Genomic DNA, 16,939 nt, shown 5'->3' on the forward strand with positions numbered 1-16,939 from the left:
ATATTAAAAATAAATACTTATTATTTAAAATATGTCTTTCAATTTTCCACAATGAAAAGCATTGTTTTTGCTTTTCTTTCAGCCTATATCCATTCTAATCAGATTATGGGCTGGGGTGAGAAAGCCATAGAGATCCGCTCTGTGGAAACAGGCCATTTGGATGGAGTCTTCATGCACAAGAGAGCCCAAAGACTCAAATTCTTGTGTGAGCGGAACGACAAGGTAAATTACAAGGTTTAAAACTTTTCATTTTCAGCAAGACGTTTGGTTTATATTCCACAGATGTGACTGTGTATTACATAAATTATCAACATGCTCATTAATCAGGAATCAATCATTTTGAGCTTAAGTAGAAAAAAAATTGTCCATAAAATGTAAGTTTTATTTCCCAAAAATTTGGGGAAGGAGAGGAAAACTGTAAGAAAAATTTAAATTTGTTGCACCCTTTAATATTACTAACACTGACTTTGGCAGATTTAAATCATAACAACCTAGAAGAGAGCATTAAAACACATCAAACAAACACAAAATGATTTATTTTAACATACTTCTTACCTAGGAGGGGTACCTGTATTTTTCTACTTACTTGACACATGATACATAAAAATAACATGCCTGCCTTAATATTTACTTTTATTATGATCAGAAATATTTGTATTTGTGTGTTAAGTTCATTGCTTTTTCTTTTCTTCATTTCTCCAGGTATTTTTTGCATCTGTGCGTTCGGGAGGTAGCAGCCAAGTTTTCTTCATGACACTCAACAGAAACTCTATGATGAACTGGTGATGTGTGTCCTTGTCCACTCTGCCTCACTTCTCCATCGGCCAGACAGACGACTCACCTTCGGCCCACCGCACATCTCACAAGAGAAGCCGACTGGCTGAGACGCCATATATAAACTCCTAACAGTGGAGAGACTCCTAGGAAAAAATAAAATAAAAAAAAAAAGATGAAGAGACAAGTTATTCTAGATTAAGCCATTGTAACTCAACTGACTGGCAAACTGGTGCCACTGGCTTTCCAAATATTCTCTTCTCTTTTTCTCTGTAATCTTTGTTCTTCTTCAATTCCCCCGTTTGTCTCTCTTCTTACCAAACAGACCGGTGCATTCAAGTGTTCAGTAACAGTAGTGATACACTGTACTCCTTCCTCTCTCTGTCTCCCCCTTTGTTCCTATCTTTCTAGGTCTCCTCTCCTCCTGCCTGGTAGATTTAGTTAGCACGTTTCCAGTCCCCCAACACTCAAATCCTCCTTTTTCCTCACTTTATTTTCCCCAACATGTGTGAGCTTGTTCCCCCGCAAGCTACACCTCAGAGGTTGGAGCAGAAAGGAATTAATAGAATTTCATCCAAATTTAATTATACTTCTGAATATGACAGCGCTGGGAGGGCAGCTGTGAGATGACAAATCTAGTCTGAATGTAGCCGAGGAAAGCAGTCAGCCTGATGGATTTTTCTCTCCCTGTCTGCCACTCCCCTCTTCCTCCACGTCCTCCCCACACTAGCGTTTCATTGTCTGACTAAACTGAATTATGATTTACTGTTCAATCGTATTTCACTGATAGAGATGCTGTGACACACTCTGCTGTCAAGTGTGTTGTAAAAAATATGCAAGTACGATGTATTTGTCCCTTTAAAGTGAAGTCACTGGTCCATCCTGTCATCATCCCTCCTTTTGTCTTCTTCTTGTCCTCCTCCTGGCACTCCTCCCACCAACATCATGACCTCTGTCTCTTTACTCTTTCGTCTTTAAATTCTGAAGGTGCTGCATCAGATATACTGTAATATTAAATGAACAATGCGAGTGTCATTCTGTTCATTCTGTCACTTTCTGTTCTTTTTTTCGTGGAACAGTTTGGAGTCAGTCAGTCTCTGAAGTTTAAAATGTACAGCACATCTGTGTCTCTGAAATCAGGAGTGGATGTTAGTATGTGTGTGTGTGTTTGACTTGATATTGAATTGGATCCTGTTCAACTCAAGTCTGAATCAACAATTGAGTAATTCATTCTTTATATGTGAACTTTAACCTGATGTGATCAAAGCAATGTTGAGTTTGTTTACATGCGGAGGTATATTATCTTCTTAGTGTGAAGTTTATGAGTTGGTGTGTCTGAACAACAGCAACTGAACACAGCAAGATTGGAGCAGGAAACATAAAGATGCATATAAACAGCTCATCCTGAATGGACCTCGACAGGATTCGAGCCTTCATCCCAAATACTTGCGTGCATGTGGAATCACTCATTAGAAACTTTGGTGTCCTCTTTTTTGGATCATTGTCCTCCCTGATTGGTTCTTCTGATTTTGGCTCCTAACTGTTTGTACAGTGCCTAGCATGATGTAAGCAAAACTTAAATGGAGGCCAAAAGATTGATGTGCTCACATTATAATTAATTTTTTATTTTTTATTTTTTTTTTTAACGGGTGTTTTGAGGTCTGTGTATTTAACACATTACTGTTTAATTTTTTCCTCCTCTACTGCAGATGTGCATTAACATTTTCAAGACTTAATTTGGTCTTTGAAAGGAGCAACTGAATTTGGTGTGATTAACCCCAACCACTTCCCTCCAAATACCTCATACAATCCCTGAAGTCATTTAAGATTAATTTTTGAACACTAGTAAAGGTGGTAAAAATTGTGACCTGTCCTCCTGGAAGAGCTTTGTACTGCAGATTAATGTTTTCTGCTCAGTGGATTTCTGCTCTACTGCAATAACCAGGAGATCCACTGACTGATGGTTTCAAGATACAACCAGAGAAACCTGGACAACTGCTGCCATTCTGCTTTTTCTCAAAGATACTGCAATATATTTCTCTTAACAAATGAACAAATTCAGTAACTCTTTTAGTGCTCATTTCAAGATCATTCTTTTAAATTATTAAATGTTGTGTTTTCAAGGGGTTTTTACACTTCCATACAGTAGCCGTACTTAAGGTGCATTGATCTGAACAGGCTAACATTTTAGCAATAAAGAGCCGAGCTGAAGAAGCCACTGTCTTCCCTGGATTTGCACGCATGCGTCTGAGTGTATGTTTGCTGATCAGGTGTGAATGGGGCATTATTAATGTGTTTTTTCACCATGGAAGTCACTTTTTTTTTTCTTTTTAATGCAGACCGTCATTAACGCTGAGGTCTCTCCTTTCAAAGATGAAATCACTTATTCTGGTTTAATTTTGTGTTTTCTTTATTTTAAAAGAGCATTACTAATGTCCTGTTTTTGGGATTTATTTGTTTTGTAAAAGAGATGCCGTAAGAGAGAAATAAAATGAAACTAGCATTACAGGAGTCTGTGTCTGCATCTGTTTATGAGAAATTTTTGCAAGTGTGCACATTTGTATCAGCTTCGACCCTCAGACTTTGTCCACCCCCTCAAGTATATCATTAACAGCAGGCGTGTGCATGTGTGTGGATGCCTGTTTTTGAAAAGTGGACAGGCAAAATTAACAGCAAGTATCTGTGTAGAAGACACTCAAGGGAAGACAGAAACATGAGTTAGGTGTTCTTACAAACAAGAAGCCACTTTGAGCTCCATAATCAATTGCAATATGCAGCACGTATTGTTGTCCACGTCTTAGCAGCAAACACCACAGATAAGATACTAAAACAGCCTCAAAAAGTTATTTGTATTTGTGTGTAGACTATATTGGGACACTTGTTTATTTGCTTTGCAAGAAGTCTATCTACCGTGAGGATGTGCGTGTGTATCCATGTGCATGTGAGCTTGCGTGTGTTAGTCGATTAGCGAGTGGACACTGTGTAATCAGGTATGCAGCTTTCATTGATCATTACCAGCCTCCTGGCTAACACTTTGGACACATCATGGAGACAGGAAAGGTATAGTACGTGATTTCTTAACATGTATTTTTTTTTTTGTTTGTTTATAAATTTTTAAATATTGAGTCCTATGTTGAATCATTTAGGAGATTTTGGAAAACCAGTAAAAATAAAAAATATTTAGATATTTATTTTTCTTCTCTGTACTTTTCTGTAGTTATTTTTAATTGTCCATATGAAAATATTCATGTCCTTGCTGGTGTATATCTGCATGTTTATGGGTGTGTCCATGTGTTTTTGTGTATGTCTTTATCAAACTGCTTTGCTTTCACTACTGCAGCAGCTAACAGGTACACTGGCTGTGGCTGTGTTCACAGCAGCTCTGGGGTCTCTGCAGTATGGATACAGTCTTGGAGTCATCAATGCACCCCAGAAGGTAGTGAACGCTCTGCTCTAACATCAAAAAAGGCATCTTTCCCCCTGTGTCTTCATGATGCTAAATTGCTACTGATTAAACCCCTTTTCTTGACTGTTAAGTTAAGCTTTACTGTCTTTTGCTTTTATTTATCTATTTATTTCAGGGTTCATCTGACGGTCTGTCAACCACTTTCAAAGTATAGTGCTTTATTGGCCATAGGGTAAAACAAGTTGTAAAGATGATTCTGCCTTGCTGAAAAGCAACAGATGTGCCACTTTAAATGTGTAAAAGCCATCCAGTTGTGTTTTGGTTATAATTGAGAGTAATATAAAACTGATATTAGTCTTCATAATGTGTCCATGTATGTGTGTCCCAGGTCATTGAAAGGCATTATGCCCGATCCTTGGGATTGTGGTCAGACAGATCTGCGCTATCAGAAAACAGCACAGAGGAAACAGACTCCCCCGGTGTGGAGCGACACTCTGCTGTGGTCATGTACTGGTCATTGTCAGTGGCAATCTTCTCCATTGGTGGCATGGTATCTTCTTTCCTGGTGGGATTTGTGGGAGACCTGAAAGGGAGGTGAGACAGGAAAAAATAAAATAACATTAACGCTATGGGATGAATGACAGATAGAAGCAAAAAAAGGACAAAAAAAAAAAAAAAAAAAAAAAAAAAACCCAACTATTCCTGGATTGGTATGGAAATATAAAACCCCATCGCCTGGTGTGCATGCTATTACCAACAATCCCTCTTTTTTGTTTTGCAGGGTGAAGGGCATGTTAATGGTAAATGTTTTAGCTGTAGCAGCTGGATTGTTGATGGGTCTTTGCAAGATGTGGAAGCCCCACATAATGGTCATCTCAGGCCGAGCTGTTATGGGCTTCTACTGCGGTACATTAAATTCCATGCTTTCACCTTCAATTAATAAAGTGTAATTAAACAGATGAAAGAAAGGAATCATTTCCATATTTTAACAAGTGAATGTTTAAGTCTATTAGCTTACAATGTGTGTTTCAGGGTTGACATCTGGGTTAGTACCTATGTACATAGGAGAGATTGCACCCAAAGCATATAGAGGTGCTCTTGGAACTTTACACCAGCTTGCTATTGTCATTGGCATCCTAATCAGCCAGGTGAGTCACTATCAAACACATATACACATGCATAGTATCATCTTTACATTAAAACACACATAACGTAACTCAGCTGTGTGTGTGTGTGTAGGTTATAGGCTTGGACTTCATACTTGGTAATGATGACATGTGGCCCCTGCTGCTTGGTCTGTCTGGTGCTCCAGCAATATTGCAGTCCCTTCTGCTGCCTTTATGTCCTGAGAGCCCTCGATATCTTTACATCCTACTGGGCAAGGAGGAAGAAGCCAGAAAAAGTAAGAATTCCATATGCTCACAGATTTTCTATATGTTATTTCCTACTATGTTGTCTTATATCTAAACACTATTAATTTGGGGGAAAACATGAGGTAATGAACATTTTATAGTTCTCATCTGCTAATTTTAAGACAATATTCAGTAGCTGGTTAGCTTAGCTAAACACAAATACATGAGACAGAGGGAAAAAGCTAGCCTGAATGAAAGAAATTAACTTTAGACATTTCTCAAACTCACTAAGATGTTAAATCATATTAAACCTGAACTAAGTTTTTAAGATGAAGCCCCCCCTATAATAAAAATCCAGTTTTCAACCATACTGGCATGTTCATTCATTGTTTTTAAAGTGTTATAACAACACAAACAACTATTAGTGCTTTGGTTGACTTGAATCTAAATAGCACAACTTACAGTCTTGGAAAGGCAGATCACACTGTCCACATATTTCATATAAATATAAATATAAAAGTTTGCAGAGTGGGGGCTTTACAGTTAATTTACATATACTTAATGTATGAAATGTGCACCTAGCATAAGTTTGGAACAAAGGTTTGACCAAGCAAAGGTGCAAAAGACAGGTGCGTAGTATTTGTGGCAGGTGCAGATGTGAGCTGGGCCACATTGGCATTTTTAATAGATCTGTTTAGAGAATGTGGAGGCATGTGTTACATGATGGGGTGAGAGCACCATCTTATAAGGAATCATTTCCTATTTCCTCCATTTACAAGCATTGTAACCTGGTTGGAGTTGGTTTGATGGGCTAAAAACCAGAGAAGAGATGGAAAAAGAAAGGAAAATAAACATGGATCTCAAGACTAACTGAAATACTTTGTTGAATAAAAGATCTGCAACAAACAAGTCAGTATTGTGCCAAAATTTTGTCCTCTGCAGAATCCAACCCATTTTTATTAAGTTTATTAATGCAAGCCAATTATAATACTTTTTAATATTTCTGGCGTTAGTTTATTTAACTGAATAACAGATTTTATGAATCATTATATTGACAATAAAGATGTGTTTTATTACTAAAACAAAAACACACACTATAGCATCTAAGCTACATGAATCACAACATCAGTCTGAAGTTTTTCTTTCCTCTTTGTCTTTGAAATCTTGCAAACATATCTATTTTTTGTTTATTTTTTGTTTAGTTAAGAAAGAAGACAAAAATGAAAGTAATATTTATCAGATGAAAAAAGTCATTTTAACTACTTTAAATCAAATAAAGGATTTAAAAATGAATACTGTCATTGCACTTGAGTGGTTTCCACAGCTGACTGCATTCATTCTGCATTTGCAAGGTCTGCATCGTCTAAAGGGGGCGTATGATCCAACTCCTGATCTGGAGGAGATGCGGAGAGAGAAAGAAGAGGCAGACAAAGAACCAAGGGTCTCTATTCGTTCTTTGGTAGGTCTCAATACATGCAAGTCATTTAATGTTATTACTTCCTAATAATATAGTTTAAATGTAAGGGTATAATTTGTGTACAATTTTGAACAGCACCTTTGAATAACATCTCATTTGTCAAGGTCTTTTAAAGGAAAATTGTTGGACAGCTTAAAGCAGCACCTATAACCCTTGTAACACACCACTTGTCAATAATATGCCTGTTATTGCAACATAACAGTGTTACAAAATGTAAGCACACACACACACACCCTTTGAACTACCCAGAATAAGCTGTAACTAAAGATTACAAACAGTGACTCATATTATAAATCCTTGGTTAAATCTGAGATATAATAACTTTCAAGTACGAAAGATTATCATGGAATTGACATAAACACTGTTTTTATATTTTTATATTTAGGTAATTTCCCGCATGGACATCAGGCTATCTCCTGTGTAACATTAACACTCTATTTTGCACAAACTGCTGTTATTCACATTTCCTGCTGTAATTATACCCTGTTTGTTTTTAAATGTTTCCTTTGAACACACTTTTCTTTTTTTCCTTCACATCTGTGTTCAATCAGATAATTCCGGCTCAACTATGCCGTTAATCATTACACATCACTCAGTTTACGAACTCTGTTTATATTTTTTATTGCTAGATTGTCTATTCTCTTGTACTCAAGCATTTCAATCATTTCACGTCTTCATTTTGAGCCTGTATTTCTTTAACATTGCCTGATTTTACACTTTGTTGCCTACATGTGCTTATGTAGATTTTCTGTTGTTTGGAATTTTACCCGTCTTGTGTCCACTGTTGGAGTCCTTCCCTGCCAAAACTATTACAGTTCAACAAAAAAATGGATTTGCATTCTGATTTGTGTTTTAGAAAAACCATTTGACAGTATTTTACTGTCATTCCTTTTCCCAGATCTTCTCCTCTGTTTATAGGCAGCAGCTGTTTGTTGCCCTCATGATGCACCTCTCCCAACAGTTATCTGGCATTAATGCGGTGAGTGGCTAAATCCCTTTTAAGTTCTGCCTTTCTCTACGTCAGTATTAATGAATTATCTTAATAGTAATAATGAATTTGAACTGATTTATTAGACAAACTTAGTGTTTTTGCATTAAGCCGTGTAGCTCTGTTTAAGCCTACAGTGGCGAATTATCTCCTTATTTATTGTTATTCTTAATCAATCACAAACGGTTCTTTTACATTTAAGTTTGTATTTTGGAAAAATCTACATTTTTACTTCTTTTGCTTTTTCCTCCAGATTTTTTATTACTCTACAGACATCTTCTCACAAGCTGGCGTCAGTCAACCAGTCTATGCCACTATAGGAGTTGGGGTCATCAATACAGTCTTCACTATGGTGTCTGTGAGTATCTAAACACAAGACACATACAAATGAACATAAACTGGGAAAATGCACTAGCATTTATTGTTCTTTTTATAACCCCTTATAACTGATTCAGTCCTCCACAGTCCACCATCACTTCTCTTTAGCCCACTGGAACCTTGTTTTTTTCTGTTTAGGTGTTAAAGATGGTTCATGTCTGTTTTTCTCTGTATGTAAATCCTATTTACTTCAGCCAATTAACTCTTGTTTCTGCTTCTTTGTTGTTGTTTTTTTCTTCTTCTTCTGTTTTTTTTTTATCTATTTATTTTTTGTACATTTTCTGTATTATATTGCCTTAAGTTTTTCGTCCAGGTCTTTCTTGGTCTACCATTATGTTTCCACAGATAAACAGTGCACTGTGTGTTCCAGGTTGCACTGGTGGATAAGGCTGGCAGGCGCACTCTGACGTTGGTTGGTCTGGGAGGGATGTGCTGCTGTGCTGTAGCAATGACAGTTGGTCTCAGATTCCAGGTTTGTTTAATCTAGTGTCACACTTTGCTTTGAGGCACAGAGACAAATGTAATGTGAGCATAAGCAAATATTAACAAACAAAAAGAAAACAAAGCATAAATCATGGAGGTGACTCTACTGAACCAGCTTTAGTAGCAGATGAAGTTTGCTTAAAATTGATTTTGAAGGCCAATAACTCACCTGTTTATTTCTCTTAGTATGACTTCTCATGGATGAGCTATGTTAGCATGTCAGCCATCTTCCTCTTCGTGAGTTTCTTTGAGATTGGTCCTGGTCCCATTCCATGGTTCATAGTGGCTGAACTGTTCAGTCAGGGACCTCGGCCTGCAGCCATCGCCCTTGCAGGCTGCTGTAACTGGACCAGTAACTTCATCATAGCCATGGCCTTTCCATACATACAGGTATGTAGCAGGTCTATAAACTTGTGATGTTGGTTGGCATGTCTTTGTTTCAGTAACACAAAAATCAAAACCTCTCTCTGTTTTTCTCTTTGTAAATGTTTTCATCAGGCTTGGATGGGTTGTTACGTGTTCATCCTCTTTGCTGTGTTGCTTTTTGGCTTCACGTTGTTTATTTATTTCCGGGTCCCTGAGACAAAAGGCAAAACCTTCGAGGAGATCGCTGCTGTCTTCCACAAGAAGCGTCACATCCAAAAGGACAATACTGAACTTGAACAGCTCAAAACATCCACAGATGCTTAAGATAGTTGCTAGCTGCAAGTTTTCCATGTACTATTGATTAAATATAAAATAGGTGTCATTCACATGGTGAAAAAAGACACCTTTGACTTACAAATAAATATCAGTTACACCTGAAGCAAAGTTTACAGAAACTCTAAATATCACCATTATTGCAGTATTGTGGGTTGATAAATTGGATGTAATCAGTTGAAAACAAATTATATAAGTAATATTTCTTTGAAAGAGGTTAAATATGTTGACCTTGTGGCCCAACTCTACAGTTCACCTCTGCTCTGATCTTTATAGGATCTTTTATTCCTGCGGTGCAGACATCTTAGACTAAGCAAAAGATTTCTGGTTCAAGATATATCTCTCACTCAGCTCATTCTCAGAATTAAAATTAGAATCAGAAATAGACAAATATAAATGGTCTTGAATTAAAAAGGTTTATTATAATTAGTTGTAGTTTCCATCACATAATATGGTGTTAGCTTCCACAAAACAATCACTGAATAAAAATGTCATTTTAAAAATGCTGAAGTCTATTTTGTAACAATTGCACATATTGTACGTACGAACAAATGTTTAAATTTAATCATTTCTGATGAGAATGGTCCGTACCTTCCTGCTCCTAGAAGCAGAATAAAGTAAACAACTACCTAGTGAAAACTGTTACATGGTTAGGGCTTAAAAATCTACATTTCCCCTCAAAAATTGCTGATTGGAAAACTGGCTTACAAAAAAAAAAAAAAAAAAAAAAAGAGAGAGAGAGAAAGAGAGAGAGAGAGAGAGAAAGATCCTAACAATCCCATCTACTTCCTGCCTGCTCAAAAATGTTTTTTGTTTGCTGTTATTTAAAAAGGGTGTTTCAGTTTAACTGTGCAGAACGATGTATACATATGTGGAATTCTTTCTACACATTTCTATACTAAAGGGGGAACTTTCATGTGCCCTAGTTAACATTGTGTTTTAGGCCAGAATGATTGATTATGACTTTGTGATTTTAGAAGCAGGAGCGTAATGGTAGTATGTAACTGAAATAAGTTTAATGAGGAAATTTAGAACTGAATTCACAGTTTTAAGGCTTTTAGGTGGATGAGTTTAGAAAAGAAGTTTTGCTTTATAATGGCTGACAAATCATATTATCCCAAAAGGTACAGACTTTTATACAACTGCTAGAACATTTCTTAGAGTAATTTAACACAAAACTGAATCAACTGTGCATCACTTCTCTGTAAACACTGCATTTGTGAAAATATGTGCACAATATTTGTTGACCAAGAGCACATAACCTGATAAAAGTTAAGCTGTTATTTCCAAATCCAATATTGTCTTGTTTTTAATTTTATGCAGTTGAAAAAATCTGACAAGTAAAAAATATAATTTATATGTTTTGAAGAAGTATCTTAATGGAACATTTTTTTGGATGAAAATAAACATTTCTTTTTTTCTTTTTTAAACAACTTGAAAACATGTTTGTTTCTCTGTTCATAACAGAATAAAATAATTGCTATAAAATTATGTGGAAATTTATACATTTGTCTTTTCCCTGTTTGTTGAGTAGCAGATTAAGTATCTTTTTTTTTAAAAGCATAGAGTTTCAATCCTCTATCCACTGCTTCAGCAAATGTGCATCATATAACAGTAGAGCCCATAAATGCATCAGTAATGCATAATCTTAAATCACTGAGAATTACAGCTGTTTAAATGGATGTTTTGTGGAGTTAGAGTATAAAGTTGCAGTAAATAAAAACACAGCTGCACAAGTGTGCATGGCACTGTGTGTCTTTACAAACCCAGTGATCTGGGCTGCTGCCTGTGAGCGACACCGCCCCCACCTGTACCCCCCCTTTCTGAGTCGCCCCTGCGTTGCAGAACCTCCACGCATGCTAAGTGATTCTCTTCCTCCTTTGGTGTAAACGAGACAGAAGGTAAGCCAAATGAGCAATCTTAACTGTAACATTTTAGACAATGACTCCAGCGTCATACTGGTTTGCATCATAGCAAAGCCTTATTTTAAGTGTAATTGAGGGAATAGTGCGTCATGTTGGGTGTTAGTAACTTGGAACTAGTTAAACGACGTTTGCTGAGCGGTAGAAATAAGTGGTTTAGCTAACATTAGCAGCCGGTGTCTCAATGCATTTGTGCCCCGTTGGCAAGCTAATTGGGCTAACGAAGCCAGAAAATGCACGAGGTTTGAGCCTAGAGCTAGCTTACTGGTTAAAGCAGCCGAGTCAAATGCTAATCTGACCCAGCTGCCACATATTCTAAGTAGCCCAGTTAAGGAGTTTCTTAGCTTTCTAGCCTAAACTGCTTAGCCACGGTCATGCTAACTTGAACTTTTGTTTAGACTACTTTCCAAAGACAGTGAACTAATGGTAACTTATTTGTTTAACACCTTTTAGTACTATTCCACAAAAAGTCTACAAAAAGAAACATCAATCAGCTTCTCGTGGTACAACGGATTTGCCACATTAGCAAGTTACTAGCTGTTAGCCTGTAGGGTAAATGGCCAATGGATGCTCCACCTTGGAGAGGTGTTGGCACATTCTTTTTGAAAAACTGGCAATGAAATTTTAGCAACATAAGATTCTTAGAAACTAACTGTACGCTCAGAAAAATCATTTAAAGAAAACAAGGAAAAGGTAATGAGAGTTAAAAAAAAAAAAACAGAAAAACGCACAAAACGTTAATTTTATATATTTATTTTAACAAAATGAGTATGTATGATTGTTAAATAATCATCAATGATAGATTTAAAAGGGACTAAATTGCAATATAACTATATAATTTTATTCTGTATATAATATTGTCAGCCCGAACAATGTGTCAATGAACAACTAACTAACTAACTAAGTAACTAATTAAGTAACTAAATAAAGTTCTGTTGTGGACCTACTTATGCCCCACTATAATGAACTGTTACTGTCATATAGCTCTTTATAGCCCTGAAATACATCCTAGTTTTACATTCTGTATCTTTCTACTCCACCTAATTGGTTAATCTAATTAATAATCTGTGACTTTTTGGGATAAGTGCACTTAGCTTAACATCCCCACCATTTTTTATTTTTATTTTTTATAATTACTTCACAATAAACAGCTCAATATTCTATTTGTAAATTTGCAGAATTGGTTATTTATGTCATATAAATCATGTGAAATGGCACTTTTTCTGTTCTTTTTCTGATGTTGTGGAGCAGCCTTTGTTCCATTATGGCAGATGATGACTTCTCCACTGCGGATGCTGGGGCTTCAGCAACTTACCCTATGCAGTGCTCTGCACTGAGGAAGAATGGCTTTGTCATGCTTAAAGGGCGTCCCTGCAAGATAGTCGAAATGTCTACCTCCAAGACTGGCAAACATGGGCATGCCAAGGTACAAACAACTTAAGCAATTTTTTAGAATTTAAAGCTTAAAGGAATTTCCCGGTTTCTCAAGTAAACCTCAATGCTTATTAGACCAAAAGGTGGATCTAATTTGTTAAAATTTATTCTTAGGTGCACCTTACTGGACTTGACATCTTCACCCAGAAGAAGTATGAAGACATCTGCCCATCTACCCATAACATGGATGTTCCAAATGTGACCAGGAAAGAGTATCAGGTCAGACATTCCTCTTGAACACAGACACATGGTATGTAGCTTTTATTGAGTTAGTTCAAACAGGGCACAGCAATATTGACAATTTGTATGTATCCAGAATTACATTACATTAAAGATTACATGTTTTTCTACATTATCAGAGAGATTTCTAAATCAAGCACACTTGTTCTTTATTAATGGTATTATGATGGAAACTTAAAAAACATCCAGCTGATGTGCTCTTCTTTTTTTACTTTCTTTTTTAATGTTAGGAACTCCAGATAAATAATCAAGAACTTTGCACCTTTTTGCTGATCCTAGCAGACCTAGGGGATGTTTTTCAGACCAACTCTTTAGCAAATTGTCATTTCACTCTGTTGTGCTGTGCTGCATTTCAGGTTGTGTATTTATCTCCATTTTGTTTAATTGGGCTTTTTATTTCTGGTACAGCGGGTTATTCTATAGTGCAGTGTGTTTGAGATGGAAAATACCACAGCAAGAGAACAACGGAGAGATAAATCCACAAGTCATGAACACAGTCTGTGATTAGTAGAGAAACTCAGAGCAAACCTTCATGGAGGGTTAGCAGATGAATAACAGCAAATTAATTATGGCGTTGCTTCTTCTTTTCACTTCCCTGATTGAACTATTGCATGTGACTTTCTATTTGCTGAGACACTGATTTTATTCACACCAGGCAGTTATTTTATGCCCTGGATAAATTGTTTCTTCATGCAAAGACATTCAGACATAAAGTAATACTACACTCTACATACCTATCCTATAAAATACCTACTGTATGAACAATCCTGGTACATTAAAACAAAGACAAAAAAGTAATTTCCTGCTGCATGTAGTATTTATTGCATCGTTTATTGTATGATGCAGATATTTAGAGCAACCCTGAACAAACAAGTTCTGTCTGTTGAGTGTTTTTCTTACTGATGAAGATGATGCTGAAAAATAAGATTTGCATAACATTAAAAAACATACCATGGATGCTGGAAAAAGAAGATAGTGGAATGGAGTTTGATCCATTCCACATCATGTAGAATCACAATCTGAAACACAACTCTCCCCACAGATTTGTTCTCAATTTGTTATGTTTATAGTTGCCTGAATGAGAAGCTGTCAGGATGCTACAGGGCCAAGACAAAAATCCCTGCATCCTGTTTTAACAATTTTAATCCAATGAAATTTGTAGCGAGCCAACTATACTGAAGGAAGCATTTACAGGTCTATTGATGCAGAAAAACCTAATAAGTGATTATCTGGTTTATTCAGCATAAAATCTGTCTTTGCTGCTTGCTTTACCTCAGTGGGGTGTCTGAGATTTTGCTGTGTCTGTGGATGGATTTCCTGGTGGCAAATTTAGGTACTCGATGTCTCCGATGGTTTCTTGGCCCTGATGGATGACAATGGAGAAACCAGAGAGGATCTTAAAGTGCCGGATGGTGACTTGGGCAAGGACATTGAGAAGAAGTTTAGTGGCGGAGAACAGTTTATGGTGAGTTTGTGTGTTCTAAGGATGCCTCATCTGGCATTATTTGAGCCCCCCCTGAAATAAAGTCTTTTATTTTTTGATAATTTTTTAATTGGAAATCTTATATCATCCAATCCCTTTAGTCATAAGTACACCTTTGACCCATTTAAAATGGACTAATCTTTGAATATGCAGATTATTGCCACTTTTTTCTATGTAGCACTCACCAGGTTGTCACCTAGTTTAACCCTGCTCAGACATTGTTGACCGACAATGTTGTCAGAAAGCTAATAATGTGATACCAGTACTGGTGTTAGTTAAATGTTATTCCTTTAGCAAGCTTGCCTTTGAAATTTAGGCAGATGAATGAAACTTATGCTTTGATGTGAAATGATTTGTTGAAAATCCTAATTATTTTACGTTTTTTCAGGTCTCCGTGCTGAAAGCTGTAGATGAAGAGCATGTCATTGGCACTAAGAACATGACTTCTTAATTAGTCCAGGACAACGTCAGAGACCTCGTTTTTCCTATTCTCCTTTATGGTTTGAAGCCTCACCAAAGCTACTGGCCTTCACCCCACATCTCCAGCAGTCACTGCTGTCAGCTAAAATCTGGAAACTTGACTTGGTCAGCTTTGTGTATATCTCAGACTCAAGCAAGAGTGTTATTCCCCTCAGTTAAATTATCCACCCATAGATATTAAGGTATTATTGCAGTGCACACTGGTGTTATTCCAGAAATTCCTGATTATATTCCAACAGTTCAGAACATTCCCATCAGTGTAAGGATGTGCGATGTATGGGTGAGATTTTCTTTAGAATGAAATCTGTAGTTTCCCAGTTGGATACAGTTTGGATGCTGTTTCTGACTTAAAATCTTTGAATTTCCCCTATTTAGATTTATTATATGTAGCATGACAACACCTAAAGCATGTTGCAGCTCTACATGGTACACAGCAGAAAATCCATAAACATTACTTCACTAATAGTCGTATTCTGCCTTCACACCTCTGATGAGTAACACAAACATCTACATGGACACAAATGACTCATATACACATGCCTTAGCTATTGTGTATTTATGTAGACAGAAATTTTTTATTTACTCTGCACTTGCACTGCAGATCTGCAGGTGAGTTTTCTACTTCATATAGCCAGGTCTCATGGTCAGCCTTTACTAGCTGTGTCAGCAGCTGGGGCAGAGATGGCTGGGTGAGGCCATTTTCTCCTCTATGCTATAAAACTTTCTTTTCACTTGTGGCCTTTACAAGCTGACAAATGAAAGAAAAAAAAAAAAAAACATTAAAAACCTTTACATTATACATAATGGTCCTAAACTATTATCTTTTAGTTTAATTGCTAAATAGTAAAGCTGGTTAAAAAGTAAACAGCATTATCAGAAAGTTACAGATATAGATTCTTTTGAAGGACAACGAGAAACAATTTTGAGATTTATATGATTTAACCAAATCTAATGGAGTAGTATGTCAGTGTTATCATTGAGTCACTGTTAGGGTTGATACAGACGTGGACAAAACTCACAATGGTCACAGAAATAACTTGAATCTGACAAAAGTAATAATAAATAAAAATTCTATGAAATTTAACCAGTGAAAGTCAGACATTGCTTTTCAACCATGCTTCAACAGAATTATTAAAAAAAATAAACTCATGAAACAGGCCTGGACAAAAATAATGGTACCCCTAGAAAGGACTGAAAATAATGTGACCAAAGGCACACGTTAATCCAAAGTGTGTCCACTAATTAGCATCACAGGTGTCTACAATCTTGTAATCAGTCAGTGGGCCTATATGTAGGGCTACAGGTAGTCACTGTGCTGTTTGGTGACATGGCGTGTACCACACTCAACATGGACCAGAGGAAGCAAAGGAAAGATTTGTCTCAGGAGATTGGTAAGAAAAATATAGACAAGCATGTTAAAGGTAAAGACTATAAGACCATCTCCAAGCAGCTTGATGTTCCTGTGACTACAGTTGCACATATTATTCAGAAATTTAAGATCCATGGGACTGTAGCCAACCTCCCTGGGCTTGGCCGCAGGAGGAAAATTGATGATAAATTAGAGACGGATAATACGAATGGTAACAAAAGAGCCCAGAAAAACTTCTAAAGAGATTAAAGGTGAACTTCAAGCTCAAGGAACATTAGTGTCAGATCACACCATCCGTCGTCGTATGAGCCAAAGTGGACTTAATGGGAGACGACCAAGGAAGACACCACTGTTGAAAACAAATCATTAAAAAGCCAGATTGAAATTAGTCAAACTACATGTTGACAAGCCACAAAGCTTCTGGGAGAATGTCCTATGGACAGATGAGACAAAT

At 36.7% G+C, this 16,939-nt stretch overlaps 3 protein-coding genes across 16 annotated transcripts in view; all 3 read left to right on the plus strand.

Moving 5' to 3' along the window:
• The window catches only part of tnika (TRAF2 and NCK interacting kinase a), a 57,919-nt gene extending 54,639 nt beyond the window's left edge, over positions 1-3,280 (plus strand). For all 14 annotated transcript variants that reach the window (XM_041972103.1, XM_041972104.1, XM_041972105.1 and 11 more), the window contains 2 exons: positions 83-222; positions 703-3,280. In XM_041972103.1, the coding sequence (XP_041828037.1) occupies positions 83-222; positions 703-786 (224 nt within the window). In that variant the 3' untranslated portion in view covers positions 787-3,280. The remainder of the gene's footprint in view (positions 1-82; positions 223-702) is intronic.
• Positions 3,281-3,723: 443 nt separating this feature from the next.
• Positions 3,724-9,741, plus strand: slc2a2 (solute carrier family 2 member 2). The gene is made up of 12 exons (XM_041972118.1): positions 3,724-3,834; positions 4,115-4,210; positions 4,569-4,774; positions 4,962-5,086; positions 5,213-5,328; positions 5,420-5,582; positions 6,885-6,991; positions 7,908-7,988; positions 8,251-8,355; positions 8,746-8,847; positions 9,045-9,248; positions 9,357-9,741. Exons 1-12 carry the CDS (start codon positions 3,820-3,822, stop codon positions 9,546-9,548), a joined length of 1,512 nt encoding a protein of 503 aa, XP_041828052.1. The 5' UTR covers positions 3,724-3,819; the 3' UTR covers positions 9,549-9,741.
• Positions 9,742-11,376: 1,635 nt separating this feature from the next.
• LOC121631295 (eukaryotic translation initiation factor 5A-1-like) lies at positions 11,377-15,400 on the plus strand. The gene is made up of 5 exons (XM_041972119.1): positions 11,377-11,458; positions 12,731-12,905; positions 13,028-13,132; positions 14,487-14,618; positions 15,025-15,400. Exons 2-5 carry the CDS (start codon positions 12,744-12,746, stop codon positions 15,085-15,087), a joined length of 462 nt encoding a protein of 153 aa, XP_041828053.1. The 5' UTR covers positions 11,377-11,458; positions 12,731-12,743; the 3' UTR covers positions 15,088-15,400.
• Positions 15,401-16,939: the final 1,539 nt, after the last annotated feature.

Source organism: Melanotaenia boesemani, chromosome 20, assembly GCF_017639745.1.
Source record: "Melanotaenia boesemani isolate fMelBoe1 chromosome 20, fMelBoe1.pri, whole genome shotgun sequence".
NCBI classification, from domain to species: domain Eukaryota; kingdom Metazoa; phylum Chordata; class Actinopteri; order Atheriniformes; family Melanotaeniidae; genus Melanotaenia; species Melanotaenia boesemani.

Excerpts from the sequence above, each read along its gene's own strand:
- LOC121631295 (XM_041972119.1), top strand. The coding sequence starts at position 12,744 with ATGGCAGATGATGACTTCTCCACTGCGGATGCTGGGGCTTCAGCAACT. Across the intron at positions 12,906-13,027 it reads GCAAACATGGGCATGCCAAG|GTGCACCTTACTGGACTTGA; the intron begins GTACAAACAACT and ends ATTTATTCTTAG. Across the intron at positions 13,133-14,486 it reads TGACCAGGAAAGAGTATCAG|GTACTCGATGTCTCCGATGG; the intron begins GTCAGACATTCC and ends TGGCAAATTTAG.
- slc2a2 (XM_041972118.1), top strand. Across the intron at positions 5,583-6,884 it reads GGAGGAAGAAGCCAGAAAAA|GTCTGCATCGTCTAAAGGGG; the intron begins GTAAGAATTCCA and ends TGCATTTGCAAG. Across the intron at positions 8,356-8,745 it reads CAGTCTTCACTATGGTGTCT|GTTGCACTGGTGGATAAGGC; the intron begins GTGAGTATCTAA and ends TGTGTGTTCCAG.